Below are 16,884 nucleotides of genomic sequence, written 5' to 3'. Positions count from 1 at the left end.
ATAAACAAAATAAATAAAAGAAACACTTGCAGGAAATGGTGGTTTTAAAACCATTGACTTCAACAGCCTAAATGGCACTCTGAAAATAAATTGGCTTTGATTTTTTTTAATTAACAAAAACAACTTAATTTCCTATTCCACCAAAAGCAAAAAAGATCACTTTAAAACCTTCACTGGTGTTTTAGCCTGAAAAACACTTTCTTAGACAACGTTTTGCTCTAAGACGATAACTGCTGTTGTTTCGTCACGTAATTATTGTAACTACAAAACATTTATTTATTTTTTTATTGTGATTTCAGGCAGAAAAGAGAGAGAAAAAAAATACTGTTAATGGACAAATACAAGATTATAATCAGATAAAGGCATCTATGCAATAATTAATAATCTATGCAAACAATTATAGAATCCAACCAACCACAAATAATACAGCAACATTAAAAAATATCAATGCATTTAGTTTATTTTGCCATTTTCTAATATTTAAGTATACAAAAAGTTAGAATGCAATCATTTGCTGTTCTCGTACACATACAAACACGACATGTGGAATATGATCAATATCACAACACCCTAGAATCAATGAGAACCTTGTGTGTCTTTATAGCGTCACAACATGAGAGAAACTTTTATGAGAGATCGATTGAAAAATCAAGTTTGTGTGTGTTTTTACAACCTTGTTGGAAGGAAAAAAAAACAAACTTTAAGCTTTATCTTCAGGATGCTAAAAGTCACAAATGTGTACAATATTGACCAAGAGAAGTGACCTGCTCAGACAGTTGGATACAAACATTTGGAAAACAGTGTAACCGGTACAGATTGGTCAAAAGAAGACTGTTGTTTTATATTTTTAATATTTAAACAGCTTTTCTGGCATCAGTTCTTCAACTCTGAAGATCTAAAAACACTTTCTTCACATCACATTGATGTCCAGACAGATGTTAGCTCACAGCGTTTGATATCCTGAGATTCATCATTAAACAGTAATGAAGTCAGAAGTATTAGGAGTAAATAATTTCTCCATTCTTTACTTTCCTGATGTTGATGAAAACCTTGTGTTTTCAGTCCTGTGATCAGTGCTCCAGAGTCTTTTTCTATCTAGTTTAGGTAAACAAAGCTTTTTCTTTTTTTCCAACGCTCACACCTTCTCAAAAGGAAATAAATGCTGCTCTTCACCTTTCTTTTCTCGTTTTGTCTTCCTCTTCTTCTTCAGTCCACTCACGCCTGTATTATCCTCCTCTTTTTGCCTGTTTTGAGGCCACGACAGAGCCAGAGTTTCAGATGCCGTCTTACCACCACAACTTCCACTTTCTGCTGGCCCCTCATCAGAGGAAAACCCATTGTCTGCGTTCTGACCCCCGGTGGTGCTGGCCAGTCCCTGGTTCTTCTTACTGTAGCGCTGTTTGAGCCTCTCTCTGATCAGCAGACCCTTCACCAGGAGAGTCCAGTTGGACGTCGCTCGCTTTTCTTTTTTCTACGAAAGACGAAAGAAAATATTTTGATATTGAAACAGCTTTAAATGGATCCTCCACTGTTTTTACTAATGTGGCCAAAGATATTTGAAATGTCCTGAGTAGTTGATCTATGTCTAACAAAATGCATTATTTTGCACTTTATTTGTTTTATTAACTTCTAAAAATGGGACTACTTTACCGTTTTAAAACCTATGTTCCGCTGTCTTGAAATCACGTGACTGATGATGTCACACGGCCCCACTGCCTGCAAACATCCCATTGTTTTCTACTGGAGTGAAACGTTCAGCCTGATTTTTAGATCATTTAGCAGCTTTTTGGATCAAAATGACAACTTGTGCTGCTTTTGGTTGCTCTTAAAAATAACCAGGAAAAGTTAAAGATGTCGATGTAAACTTCTTTTGTTTATCGAACAAAGAGAAGAAAGAGAAGAAAAGCTCTCCTAAGGGACCTTTACTCTCCCTGAAACAGTGCGCTGACACGCTCTGGTGACTGAAGTTAGCGAGTAAATCAGTAAACTGTTGAAGGACTCCCACCCAAAAGGACTTTTATCATCAGGGTTTATGTGTCTTCAACAGTCCACGAATTACTCGCTAACTTCAGCCACCAGAGCGTGTCAGCGCACTGTTTAAGGAAGAGCTAAAAAAAGTTATATTAAATAATTGAATAATCCATGACAGCAGAGTTGGAACTGTCGCCCCCTGTGGCCATAGATTATTTTTCGGCTCACAACTGTTTTAAAACTCTTTCTGTAAACAAAAGAGCTTTAAATTGACATCTTTAACTTTTCATGATTATTTAGAGAAACCAAAGTTAGCACAAGTTGTCATTTTGATCTAAAAAAACTGCTAAATGATCTATAAATTAGGCTGAATGTTTCACTCCAATAGAAAATAATGGGATGTTTACAGGCAGTGGGGCCCCGTGACATCATCAATCACATGATGTCAAGATGGAGGAACACAGGTTTTAACTGTAAAGTAGTCCCATTTTTAAATGTTAATAAAATGAATACGGTGCTAAATAATGTGTTTTGTTAGGTATAGATCTACTAATAAGTACATTTCAAAGATTTTAGGCCACATTTGTACATTTCTATACGAGCAAAGCAGGTTAAATCAACACAATGACGTACGCACCTCTCTCTCCTTCTGTTTCTGGTTCTCCTGGTCCTCCACCCAGGCAGCTCTGAGGATCTCCTCATGCTCCTCACACACTATGTAACCATCACTCCTACAAACACAGAGGACATGGGACAATTTGTGAAAACATGGATTAAATATAAATTAGTATGTAAATAATTAGAGACTTTGAAAATAATTAATGTAAATTAATCGTATAAAAATATCTGACACGAGAAGAAACATTTTGCCGATTTAAATGAATTTTGGTATATGACTGAATCAATGAAAACAATACATGAGCTTAATTTATTTATTATTTTCATCACTACAATATATTAATAAAGAAGAGCAAAGTGTTCTGCTCGTACCATAGGACACTAACAGGTGTGGATCAGCATTTGATCAGAATGTGCTTAGATGTTTTTATTTATTTTTTTCCTATAATTATATTCTTAATGAATTGTAAAAAAAAATAAATATTGTATTTCATTGTTTGATTTTATTTTTGTGAATAATATGACTAATAACTACAAACGCAAAAAAAGACAAGAAGTCTTTATAATGATGTGAATTTTATATATCAGCATTAATAAGTTCTGACATTACATCTAAGTAAATGCTAATTCTCAAATAGCAGCTTATGTAGAAATACATTTAAAAAGTAATTTCTACATTAGTATGGACTGCAAAAAGCTTCACTGACTCTTGATCTTTGTAAAAAAATAAAATAAAAGAGGTGTAAATAAAACAACTGGATTTGATTTTCCAAATAAATCCTGTGTATTATGTTTTGTCTTTTTCACAAACATTATTGTGAATAAAAGTATGTGACTGAAAGCACAAAATGACGGTTTAGTCTTACACAGCGTGAGAATATCCTCCGTGGAAGTCGAAACCTGTGACCGCCGGTGCAGCATCCAGGTCCAACTTCCGGGCCACGCGATGCAGGTTGGGCAACCTGAGGTGTACGCAGCCAACCGGCAACATGCAGGGTTTGAACAGGTAGACGTTGCCGTAGTCGTTGCGAGGAACCTGAGGGGGACAGAGGAAGATGCTCATTAGCTTTTTAACGCTCCTATTATCCTTGGGGTCAATTTGACCCCATTCAATGTGCTGAATGCATATTGCACATATTGGTGTTCCTCAGGGGTCAATCTGACCCCAAACTGTTTTAGCTGCATCTGTGTGTGACCTTAAAGGGCCCATGTTGAGCTAAACTGACTTTTCTGTACTTTAAACATGATAAAGTGTTATTAGGGCTTCATACACATGTCTAAAGTCTTTTTTCATTGATTCCCTCAATTGTTAGTTAGAGGGTGATTTGCTCCTTTCTTACTACAGGGTGAACACAAACACCTCGCTACAATTTGATGACGCGTTCCCACTTTGATGATGAATTTGACGCGGCACTGAGCTGGAGACGCCACGCCCCCAGGAAGCTCTCTGCCGTGATTGACATGTAAACAGACACGCCCACTAAGGTGAGCATGTCAGCATCCTTCACACAGTGCTATGTATGCATTTTCTACAGTCTATGTATGTACCGGTGAACGCCCCGCCCCCACGCTCTGTCTCATGTTCATAAAGCAGCATGAGCTCAGCGACAGAGTGGGTGGGAGGAGGGCGGGGCTTCCTCTGGCCCTACGTCACCGTGCAGGGAGGAGGAAGTCAGTGTCCCGTATATAGACACGCCCACTCATGAATATGCATAAAGGCCGCAAATCAGCCTGTTTGTGTAAAGATGCTCAGAGGCTAAAACTCTGGAAAACAGGCGAGTTTGGGAAAATAAACCTCAAATATTATGTTTTTAGGGTTCTTAGAATAAATGATGGTTGGGTGAAAAATAGCATGATATGGGACCTTTAAACATGCAGGTACAGAGTTGATACATAACATGGTGTATCATGGTGGGAGGAGACAATATCCTCATTTTGGAAAATCTCTTTCACAGTAAAAGTGACGTAGAGGAGGATGTGTCTGAGAGAAGGAACTTTATAGTAAATAACCCCAAATATGTTACAAAAAAGGAGATAAAGATAACTCAACTAACTGTATACTAAAAGTTTAACCTGATGGTGGCACTGCAGGAAAGGTCAAAGGTCATATCATCACCGCAACCAATAGGGTTCATACTCTAGTGGTCATACATTATTGATTTAGATGAAAACTATTAAAGATAAATTATATCTAATTTAAAAGTTTTGTCTGGTTGAAAAAAAAAAAAGGTTTATCCTGATGGTGGCGCTAGAGAACAGGTCAAGGTTTAATTATCAAGGGCTTATTTATATATTCAACTAATTAACAAAGTGTCAGACACAAAAACTTGGTCAACAAATTTTTTAAATTAAAAAAAAAGAAAAAGAAAAATCATTTTCTGGAGGCAAATGTCCCTGGTCAGATTGACCCCAGGGGTAATATGTGTCATTAATATTTGATGATAATAAGAGGGATAATAAAAAACAGTAACTTTTCACTCTATGGATATTGTGATCCAAAATGAATAAATATATAAATAACGTAAAATAATAAGACCCAGCTACCTTTCCGTCCACAGCGATGGGTGGCTGGTACTCCTCAGTTTGCCAATCTCCAAACAGAGGAAGATCTTTTTCCTCCTTCTGCTCCGACACCATCCTGGCCTTTCTGGATCGATTGGAGAAGCCTTTCACCATCTGACAGGAAAACACACAATAACACACATACACGTGTTTGTGTTATTTCCTCCTTACAGAGCTGTGTTTAAACACTCAATGTGTCAGCTTTTTTCTACTTGATCCCAAAAGGATTCAAATGAGGTTAAGTCACAATATTCAGAAAAATGAAAAAGCAAAGCCATTTTAGACAAGGAACAATTATTTTCATAGCACAATACATACTAGCGGTGTACATTGCCATCAATCTGATTTACATGTCACGATACGGTTTATCCCGATAATAAACAATAAACGATATGCATCTTGATATTAATAATTACAAATTTCACCTTTACAAGTGCAAAATGGTATGAAATTAGAGGTTAGACTTGGCCCAAAAAATCCAGCCCAACCCATTAACTTAAATTGTAGGCCAGAGCCTGAAGCAAACCCAACGTAAATCATTATTTTATTGAACGTATTGCTGCCGGAAAATTAGTAGCGTGGTGCCTCACGCGGCTGGGGGGGGGGGGGGGGGGTACACGCACCGCAGCTCTGCCCAAAAGGTATTTTAATGACGTGACTCGAGCTGTTATCAGTTTTACAGGCTTTAATGGAGGTCGTAGTAAGAAGCCAAAAATAAACAATCAAACACACAAAGAACCGTCTTACACTCACATTACCGTGGAAACAGAATTGTACAGTCGTCTTGTCCCCACTTACGCCCGCCCTTACCCCAGCCTCTCAGCCAATCAACACTCAGAACACAGGTAAACAAAGACACACATTGGCAGAGAAAGCTGCACGTAACTATGATGCCTTCATGACCATGGGAAATCTCAGCATCAGTTAACCACTGAATACACACCACACACAAGTGGAACATAACCAGAACATAAATAGAACCCAGTCTGTTATAGCATTCCAGACCAGACCAGGTGACCCGTGCGTGGAGCGCAGACCTGACTGAAGAACCAATCATATTTGTTCCCTGCGCTCCAGCAGCAAGTGAGGAATAAGCAAAATCAGCAAATAATTTTCAGTGAATGTGAACGCAATATCCCGTCCCACTACGAGCAGAAATCACTTTAGAAATGATACCACAACAATATAGAAGTGTTTTTCTGTTTATTAAAAAATAATATTAATGTAATAGAGATAAAAAAAAAAGACCCGACTCTAATGCATGACCCACATTTTGGGTCAGGCTGGGCTCGGGCTTAAACTCTAACCTCTATATGAAATACAATTTATTTCATGTTTTTAAACTTGCGAGAACAAGTAAATGGTAACTAACTGTAATTCAAGGAAATATCATCCCCACAAAAATCAGTATACAATGAGAATTTTATTAAAATGTAAAATAACTCTGTAACAAAGCAAAGTGTATCAGGTGAAATAACAGTGTAACCTTGTAAGGCTCCTCCCCCAGTCGCACAGTCCGAGCCTCCTTTAGCCACGTATCTTTAGAGTGCAGTGTGTGCACACAATCCCTGCAGACAAAGACATGTTACACACAAAATATGATCAGTAATCATAAATGTTATGTACGGAATAGTCTAAACAGATGCAAAGAATCTAAGTTTCATTCAATGATGAGCTTCATATTTAGCCACAGGCAAACAAAACACTTTAAAATGTGCATCAGGTTAGGTTAAATACTCACCACTAGAGATATATTAGCTAGAGTAGCGCTGTATAGAACTTTGACTAGATTTGTATCACCTACAGGTATAACTAAGAGTATGGTTAATGCTGCATTCAATATAACTCAGACATCAGCATTTTCCAAGTCAAATCATTTAAATTACCTTCTTCAAAGTGTTTCAGATGAGATAGTATTTACAATATAGGACGTGATTGTTTGTGTGATTTGTGGCATTTCATTGCACTTTTTCAAGTAGGAAGTTGGAAAACCCAGTTCTTTATTGTTTGTTTCCACACATTTGCACACGCTCCCTAAGCTAAAATCACACACTGGCCTTTTAAATAAAGCAGAGATCTGACTATCTACTTCCTGCTGGTTTTCAGTCTTATTTTGAAAGTTATTGGGTGATTACCAGGTGTGTTAAAGAATACACTTACACTGTACTAGTGGTGCAACGGATCATCATTGATCCGTGATCCGCACGGATCTCTCTCCACGGTTCGGCACGCACGTGGTCTGCGGATTGGTTGATGAAAAAAAACCACATCAACCACATGTGTGGTTCGCGCTCCTGGTCGTGTATCTGTGTGTGATAGTTGAATAGCGCACGCACATGTTTTCATGTTTATCCTCCGTCCATCCATGTCTTTTAAGGCTCTTATTAAATAAATAAGATGGCCATCCATGACTATTGTAAGAATTTGAAATGATAAACTCAGATCTGCTTTCTTTTCCTTCTTTTTTGATGATGTGGTTTTTAATTCACTCTCCATGTTTAAAAAACACTTCCTGTTTAAAGGGTGATGGTGTCATGCCTTATATTGCACTTTAATTTGTTTTTATATGATTCAAAATTGTATTTAGGCATTGGATTGACACCTCAAGTTAAATGTTTGTATTTAATGAGCAGAAAAATAAAATATAATAAAATAAATGGAGTGCAAAGTTATTTGTCCTGTCTTTTTCTTTTGTTTGTTCTGTTGATCTGTGACTGAAAACCGTGATACGATCCGAACCGTGAGTTTTTTGATCCGTTGCACCACTACTTTGTACCTCGTATAATCATGAAAGCACACGATTCGTGAGCGTTTGTCTGACCTGGAGTAGACGGGCTCCTTCCGACAGTATCCGAGCACAGCGGCGGTAGGAGGGTAGATGGCCTCGTACTTCAGCAGGTGTCTCTTTAGGGCGTAAAGTGGGTGGTTCTTGTACTCGGTAATGGAGATTGGCAGAGGTTTGTTCAGGAGTTTGTTCTGGAGCTGGGAGAGTAAAACACAAAGAAACAGCCACAACATTAAAACCACTCACATGTGAATCAAAATAGGTTTTTTTTTGGTTCCGTTAAAATATGAACAATGAGTTAATTTAAAATGAATAAATAATGTTTTAGTGTATGTATAAAATAGTGACAATGTGAACTTAAATAATATAGAATTATTTGACTCTAATGTATTTTGACAGGGTAAAATAGTTGTTTTTGTTAAAAGAGTAATTGTAAAAATGTGTGTTATACAGTTTTTTGTAACTACATGAATTCATTGTTTGTGTTTATGGTTTTTTACCTGAAGACTAAAAGCTATGCTAGCTGCTACATTAAAACAAAAGGAATACAGTGAAGAACCCTGGTGTCTGAGTCAGTCCCTAGTAGGGCTGGGTGATATATCGAGATTCAAGATACATCGAGGTTTCTATCTTGGCGATATAGAAATGACAAATACGCCTATATCGATTTACATATTTTCATAGCTTGTTTTGTTTTAAAATACTTGTTTTATGAGTCGCTTTCTAAATGCGTTCTAACCCACACCTTCCCCTAAACAAGCCACACTACAGAACTCACTCACACGTGCTGTCCCTTAGAGGAGAAAAAGACTAAAGTGGCAAATATTGTGCATCTGTTTGTTAATAAATGTGCCTATGTGGCATTTTACATCAATAATTTTAAAACCACAATTGTTTTTCTGAATTTGAATTTATCGTTAATTGCCAATTTGAGAAAAAATATCGAGATATGAGTTTTGGTCCATATCGCCCAGCTTATGTGTTTCTGGGTTATTCAAATTAAAAAGAGGTAAAACAACCCATGCACACCTGGAAGTCCCTTTTTGTATAAAAGTGTGCAACAATTATAACGACGGTACAGGTTATAAAGAGACAAAACAACAGAATAAAACCCTTTCACTGTTTGACCTTTAGAGCATCCAATTCAGCCCACAGGAGACAGTAAAAATGACAGAAATAACATAGATTGTGTAAATTACCAAATAATCCACTTGTTCAAATTCACAAATTTAATGAAACTCTGCAATATGTTTAGGGGCCTGCATTTTTACTTTGTTTATATCACATGTACGCAGTCATTTTTAATTGCAAATTATGGGAAGAACTCTATTTTTACACAAATCTGGCAATTTCTTACAAACAATTCTACAAAATTCCACAAAAAATGGGGACTGATATTATTTATGTTAAATTTGTTCTTTTTCCCGCCTAAAATCTGCTGCCATTTGAGATCAAACTGGTCCATATTTGGCCCATGAACTAAAATGTGTTTTACATCCCTGGTGTAGGGGCCCCTATGATTAACAGTGATGGCGAGAACCCTGATGTTAGTTTCAGATCCTTTTCATCAACATAATAATAAGTAATAAATCTATCAGAATATGATGAGAGACTAACTCACCTCCTTCTCCTCCTTTACGTCTTTCTCATCTTCTGGTCCTAAAAGCGGCTGAAGCGTCTCCTCCCACCAGCTCTCATCAACACGCCTCTTCCTGGACGTGGTCATCCAGGTGGGATCGTATTTCCTCCCTAAGTCCTTAACGAACCCCTCCTGGTCCACAGAGACCACGTAGGTTAGCGGTGCTGTTGCATTCTGGGAGCAGAGGTGGGGCATTCCCACTCCGTGATCCACGTCCACACAGACCCAGGAGGAGGACTTCTGCAGATACACCTCCAGCCACTCATCAGATCCTGGACCCTCCCTCTTTTTCCCACCACTTCTTCTTATTTTTGTTCCACTGCTCGTCATCTCCTCTTCCTCTTCCTCCACCCTCACTTCCTTCCACTCTTCCTCCTCTTTCACTGTTTTTTTTCCTCCTCCACTCTTTCTCTTTGTAGCTGCACTGGTTTTGTTTTTGCTCCTCCCTGCTCTCGATGTAGCTCCGCCCTCTGAATCTTCACTATCTACATCACTGACTGCTTCAAACTCTTCATCACTCAGCCTCTCACACTCTTCCTCTTCACTGTTGCTCTCCTCTTTGTAGCTGATCTTTGATGCAACACTGCGGCGTTTTAGGTTCTTAGGTTTGGGTCGTCCTTTTGCAGCAGGTTTATTATCTTCCTCATCCTCATCTTCCTCCTTTATTTCTTTTCTCCTAACCCTTTTTCCTCCTCTCTCAGCTTTGACTTTCCCTCCTCCCGCTGGTCTCTTGGTACCAGGTGACACTTTTGTCCCAGGAGAGTTGGTGGTGGACGTTTCCTGTCTGGATTTTGTTAACGTTCGACCACTTTTAACCTGAAATTAAAGAAGAAGAAGCCAGAATCTGTGTAACTAGAGCTTTGGGTTCTAAACTTTGTTCATGAAGATGCAAATTCACATATGACCTAAGTTTTAGTAGTTATAAACACGCATGAAATAAGGAAACAAATGCATATACAGACTCTGATATTTATGCAGAATGACTAAGTATGATGGCTTTTCATATATGGACAATGAATGCTTTACAAAATGTGCTCAATCAAAGTTCAATATTACTCAGATTAGGAGTTTAACGTCACACTTTACCTTAGTGGCTGCTTGTTTCAGAGGAATAGGCTGCAGAGAGAGAACCAATCTGCAGAAGAGCTGCAGAGACCTCAAGACCAAAAGAAACAGCTGCAGGAACAACACATTAAAACAGGCCGTCATCCAATGAGAAGGTTTCATTCTACTGTAGTATAAACACGACAAACTACCAACGTGAGTCATCTCCTGGTGATCTCTGGCGGAGAGGCTGGAAAGTCGCCTCTCCAGTAGAGCACGGGGGTCTGGACGCTCCTCACTGGGTAGGGAGGGGTTAAGAGTGAAGGTTGATCTAAACCTGAGGGAACAAGAAGACATAGATGAAAACTGTGTTCATTACACAAACACATCAGCTGAGAACCTCACACTAGATACAGGGTTCTCTCTAGCACTGATGAGTGTAGGGGCCCCCTATGTTGTGATTTTGAACCCCTACGCTGTTTTTAACCAGCGTAGGAGGATTTTCTGTTGTTTTTTCCTCTTTTAATCATTACTGCTGTGATAATTGTTGAACACTTGGACGCTAACCGGACTTCCAGGTGTGCACAAGTTGTTTAAACTCTCTTTTTAATCTGTATAACCCAGAAACACACAAATCAGTCACACTGTCTATTTAATACAGGCGATTGGCTCGGATGGCCCTGTCTTTACCTGAGGACCCCTGCAGCCACTAAGCTGCCCCAGATGTTGCCTGTGTGCATCCTGTCCTTGGAAACCATAATCACCGTCCAATATAAACAGTGTAGCTTCAACCGCTAGCGTGTAGCAGCACATGAAGGTGCTCATCAGGTTTTAACTCATAACGGATCATTCTACATGCGTGCACACAGATGTGAATAATGGTTGAAACCGGTTCAGGCTTAAAGAGACATCGGCTTCATTCGGCTTCGGGTCGTGTTCTTTCGGGCTCAGATTGGGTCAGGTCGTCTTTTTTAGGCCTGATTAAAGCTCTACTGTGTTCATCCTCCTCTTTGTAACCCATAATCACTGTCCAATATAAACAGTGTGCTTCATAATCTAAACAAAAACAATCAACTAAATAAAATAATTGAAAAATAAAAAATGAATGAGTTGCCACGCAATCCCCTACGCTGTGACAAATTCCTGGTGAAAACACTGAGATGTACTTGTTCTCTAATTTTGATTCTGGACTTTTAACCTTACCAGCATGTACCTGCTACGGGAACGTGAACCTGTGAACCTGAATATCAAGAAATGAGGAAAATTAGGCATAAAAGTAGTGAAAGCACCATTTGAGAAGTCCAGAGAGATAATGTTGGTCCATGCGTTCTTTGCTGACTGAGCTAAAGTGGGCGGGAATCAGGGATAGAGTGACAGCCAGCAGATCTGGTTCAGAGCACAGCTTGTTCCGGAACATTCCACTGGCTATCAGACACATGAGGTGGACCTAAAGGAACCATCAGAAAAATCAACAACATCAGTTCATTAACAAAACATGAGAAACAGACCCAGGACTGTGATGCAGCATAAAGGTGTGTGTGTGTACCTTGTGTGTATCGGTGTGTAAGTCCTTCTTAAAGCGCATCATCATTCGCCTCAAGTATGTCTCAAACTCTGCCTTCTTCTTCTGCCTGAGGAACAAAAATTAAAGCCAGAAAGAATCACTATTTTAAAAAACTATTTGTTTATAGTGTGTAATTATGCACAAGAGTTCAGTGTCTTTATTCTGAGCTGCAGATGTGAGTGCGTTGTTCTCTTCCTGATTTTATAACTCTAATTTCTGGGGAAATAACATTTTCCCACATTGAATATAACATATTAATGCAGGGTTTTTCAGCCTTGGGGTCGTGGCCCCATGTGGGGTCGCCTGGAAAGTCTAATAATTGTTAAAAACACAAATTACAAATTAAAAAATCTATTTTTTTCAAATTTAAAATACAATCTTAACTGTATTCTATACTTTCACTTTCTCAAATATGTATCTATTTAAAGGGGGTATCATGTAAAAATCACTTTTTCAAGCTTTATATCATGTTAGTGTGTCATTCCCTCCTGAAAAATATATGTCCAGTGTTTCTCAGATTGATTCACGTATTTTTAAGTAATCTTTAAATCTCCTCCATTTTCCTGCTGTTTTGCTTGAGGGGACGAGGCTCCGCCTTGGGGATGAGGCACCTCCCACCTCCTATGTGCTCTTCCTCAGTCCAGCCCGCAGCACCCTCCTCTGCAGATTTAGCTTCGAATTTACTTATTTTAAAGACTTTTCTATGAAACCCCTGGTTTATGTTGTCTGTACTCATTAAAAAAACAAAAAAACTGAGAATGCTATAGAATAAAAACATGATACCCCCCCTTTAAAATAAAATTCACTATGAAAATACATTGTATTTGTGATTCAATAAACCAAACATGATTATAAACTAATTCTAGAATAAAACAAAGTGTCTTTGGAATCACCAGAAATTTTTGATATCACGATCCAAAAAACTGTATTAATTTGTTCCTCATTCCATCATCAGGGTTCCTACAGCTTTATTCACATTCAATTCAAGACTTTTTATTGCCATTTGAAATTAAATTTAAGAACATCTTCACAGTGAACATAATTGGGGGAAAAAACACCACATCAATCGCCAAAGCAAACACACAAAAATACACACAAAAAAACTGACTAAAATAATCATAAATCAGTGTTGGACAGGTAATTTCTGTTACATTTCCATTTTCCCATAATGTTGCTAATTTTCTTTTTTGATTTAAGACATTTTAATGACAATTAAGGCCTTATTTTTAGATTCATAAATGTAATGCCTTTTAAGACTTTAAGAACCCTGCTCATTTAGTTACAAAATAGTATTTTAGTTTTTGGGCTAAACTGTAACATACAGTATATAAGCATTATTTACTATTATTAAAGCCTTACTTCTTTCTGACTTCAGGGGTCTCGATCTCTATCTCCACAGACTCGTAGGGTAGAGCAGGATCAGAGGGTTCAGATGGACCCAGTGGTTCAGACAACTCTAAAAAAACAAAACATTTTCACCACTGTTCTACGTAAAGTAATGAAATAATTAAATTAAATAATAACCATCCAACATGATTTCTGCCTCACCTTCCACTTCTTCCCAGTTATCCTCATCTTCTTCACTGTCATCCTCCACTTCCTCTTGTTTCTTATAACTCGTGCTGACTCCACGTGGCGGGGGGGACATTTCCATGTCAAAGTCGTCCTCGCTGTCCTCGTCCTCTTTGGTTGGTGACTGGAAGTATTTACTGGTTGTAACTGTGGACGTGTTTCGTGCGTTGCGATTGGACAACAGACGAGGGGTGGGTTTGACTTTCCTCTTCAGCTTTTCTTCTTCTTCTGAAGCATCGTCATCGTTATCTTTAACAGACACAAAGACACAGGGTTAGAAACATGGGGATTTTGATTTAATTTCATTTTAGGACAGCTAAAACGTAATATTGCTATATCAAGTGCTTCTGTATACACAAATTAATCTTTATCTATCTATTAAAGCGAGGACCGTCTGTCTGTCTGTGTGACCTCCCTGACACAGTGTCTGTTCGAGCTGAAACTTTTTGAAAAGCTGTGCATCCATTTTTTTGGACTTATTTGGTGATTACGTTTCAAAACGTTCATTTTCATTTTATTTTGAAATCACAGCGGAATCAACGCGGGTTACACCAGACGGAGGGTTAGACCGGAGAGTGGGGAGGGGCGTCTGAGCAGCAGCCCTCACACTGATATACTAGCAAAGCCCTCAAGTGTCACACATTTCTACCTGATGTGAGTCACTGAGTGCGTACATGTGTGTGTGAGAGTGAATCCACGGAGGAAAGATGGACAGGTAGCGAGTCTCACGCATGCACGCACGCTATCGGGGGTAGGGATGGGAATCAAAAACCAGTTCTTTCTGAGAACCGTTTCCCAGTAATCAAATTCCTAGGAATCGTTTGTTTGCTTGTATTTCAATTCCGCTTATCGGTTCCTCTTACGTCACTAATACGTAACAATAAACTCCTCCAGGTCCTGTATATTGTGTTTATGCTAGCACCAAGTGAAGCTCCTCCCACCATATAGTTGTTTGCTGCTCAGCGCAAAAAATCCACCTCCTCCACCCACAGCTGTGCTGTCCTCCGTGCTGTGTTTGTAGTGTCTCTGTTGCTACACTAGTCACAGTCCTCATAACAACACACACACACACACACGCGCGCACACACACACACACACACACACACACACACACACACACACACACACACACACACACACACACACACACACACACACAACACACACACACACACACACACACACACACACACACGTAACAACAGGGACGGCGTCTCTGAAGGTCCATTTATAGAAATGTAAACAAAGGCTAAACTAAAGTTTTACAGCTTAAATACATAACAATAAGTGAAGCTGTACTTTTGGATAATATGTTTTTTTACAGAAGAATTATTTGTTTTATGTCTGAATTAGTTTTGGATCAAATTGTTCAAGTTCAAAAGGAGCACTGTAAATATTCTCAAATGTTTGTAGCCAAAATGTGTCATATGTTGTAATAATAATAATAATAATAATAATAATAATAATATAAATAGATCTGATATCCCTGCAGGAAATTAAAGACACAAAGATGATATAATAAAGAGTTAAAGCAAACAATCCATTTGTATTATTTAATTCCCTCACCCAATGAGAATCAATAAGAGAATCGTTAAGAAATCAAATCAATAAGCAGTATTGATAATGGAATCGGAATCACTAAATTCTTATCAATTTTGATCCCTAATGGGGGGTGAATCCATGCGCACCAGTCCAACGAATGGGTAAATGAACGCGTACCCTGCGCCTGCACGTCTGCTCTACATTTCCCATAGACTTAGCATGGGTACACGGGCACAATGCACAAGTCACGTCTGCATGTGTGCTTGCAGACGTGTTAACGCATTAATGTGTTAACACGTCCCACTCAAATTAACAAACAAACATATTAATGATAAATATGGATTTTTGACCAAAAGAAGCAAAAATAAATAGATAAAATTAAAAAAAATACTTACATACTGCAGCTTTAAATAATTTCTTTAACGCACTTCACTATACTACTAAGTTACATTGATGCTGCAGCCAGTCTGAATCTAACTCATAAACCACAGTAGCTATCAATAGTTTAATGATTCATTTTAATAGGAATCCAATGAACAACAGCAAATATTAATTTTGCCATCAGAATATGGATGTATTTATTTATTTTTAATAAAAAGTGTAATTAACATGTGGTCATTCTTATCAGTGTCTTCAATGCAAATATAAAACCAAACATTAAATATGACAAGAACTACAAATTAACTTTATTCTGTTAAATTACATTTTGTGTTATATTATAATTTTATATGTATAAACTATATAAATATATTAATATTCTTTTTTCAGTTACGAATAATAAATATATTAATTTTTATAACTACATTTTGTTCCGTGTTGTTAAACGTTAAGAGTGAAATGTTTTTTTTTTTTTTTTTTTTTAACCAATTAGGTGAAATTTAATATTTCACAGAGGTTGAAAAACCCTGGATTAGAGGATTTTATGCACAATATCCATCATATGTATCCATAATAAACTCATTCCTACCTCTGTCTGTTGTCTTCTTCTTCGCCTTTAGTTTCTTTGTTTGTGTTTGTGGCTGTCTGTTTTCTTTCCTCTTCGCCATGATAAACTCCTTATTTATGAACTATTTATGAAGTAAACTACAGCAGAGAACCAGGAACAGTTCTCAGTCTCCACATGTCGTGTTGCATAAGGACCAGAACCAGAGTTTTCATAACATCTCACACTGATTGTTCACCACAGTCTGTCACTGCACGATCCTTTCAGTGCATGCGCGACTGCGTCTATATCCGGTTCCGGTAGGCCTGATTTACGGCAGGTCGTGTACTGACTGTCACCATGGCGATAGTGTGGCTTTGGATTTTCCATCGCTTGAGTTTGGTTACATTAGGTTTAGTTAAAAAATAAGGATAAAGGTAAAGTTTAAAAATATATAGAATTAATGCAGGTATTAAAAAACTCCGGTTGTCACTTTTTTTCAACGAGTTAAAACAATATTTAAATATATATATATATATATATATATATATATATATATATATATATATATAATTTTCTGCTTGGTTTTTGATTTTCAGTGTTGTGTATTGTGTTTTGATCAGTTTTTCTATTTTTTGTTAATGCAAATCATAATTTTTTAAAAA

The 16,884-nt window shown here is 37.8% G+C and overlaps 1 protein-coding gene across 1 annotated transcript; it reads right to left on the bottom strand.

Moving 5' to 3' along the window:
* Nucleotides 1-434: 434 nt before the first annotated feature.
* On the bottom strand, nucleotides 435-16,511 carry xpc (xeroderma pigmentosum, complementation group C). The gene is made up of 14 exons (XM_028452149.1): nucleotides 16,265-16,511; nucleotides 13,732-14,004; nucleotides 13,543-13,639; nucleotides 12,166-12,250; nucleotides 11,909-12,066; nucleotides 10,836-10,956; nucleotides 10,662-10,751; nucleotides 9,558-10,391; nucleotides 7,973-8,133; nucleotides 6,638-6,719; nucleotides 5,134-5,265; nucleotides 3,456-3,625; nucleotides 2,609-2,702; nucleotides 435-1,471 (listed from the first exon to the last, which is right to left on the bottom strand). Exons 1-14 carry the CDS (start codon nucleotides 16,341-16,343, stop codon nucleotides 1,136-1,138), a joined length of 2,712 nt encoding a protein of 903 aa, XP_028307950.1. The 5' UTR covers nucleotides 16,344-16,511; the 3' UTR covers nucleotides 435-1,135.
* Nucleotides 16,512-16,884: the final 373 nt, after the last annotated feature.

The sequence above is a fragment of the Gouania willdenowi genome, chromosome 7 (genome assembly GCF_900634775.1).
Source record: "Gouania willdenowi chromosome 7, fGouWil2.1, whole genome shotgun sequence".
Classification (NCBI taxonomy): domain Eukaryota; kingdom Metazoa; phylum Chordata; class Actinopteri; order Blenniiformes; family Gobiesocidae; genus Gouania; species Gouania willdenowi.
Note: the sequence above shows the minus strand (reverse complement) of the source record. Positions and strands in the feature narration are given on the sequence as shown.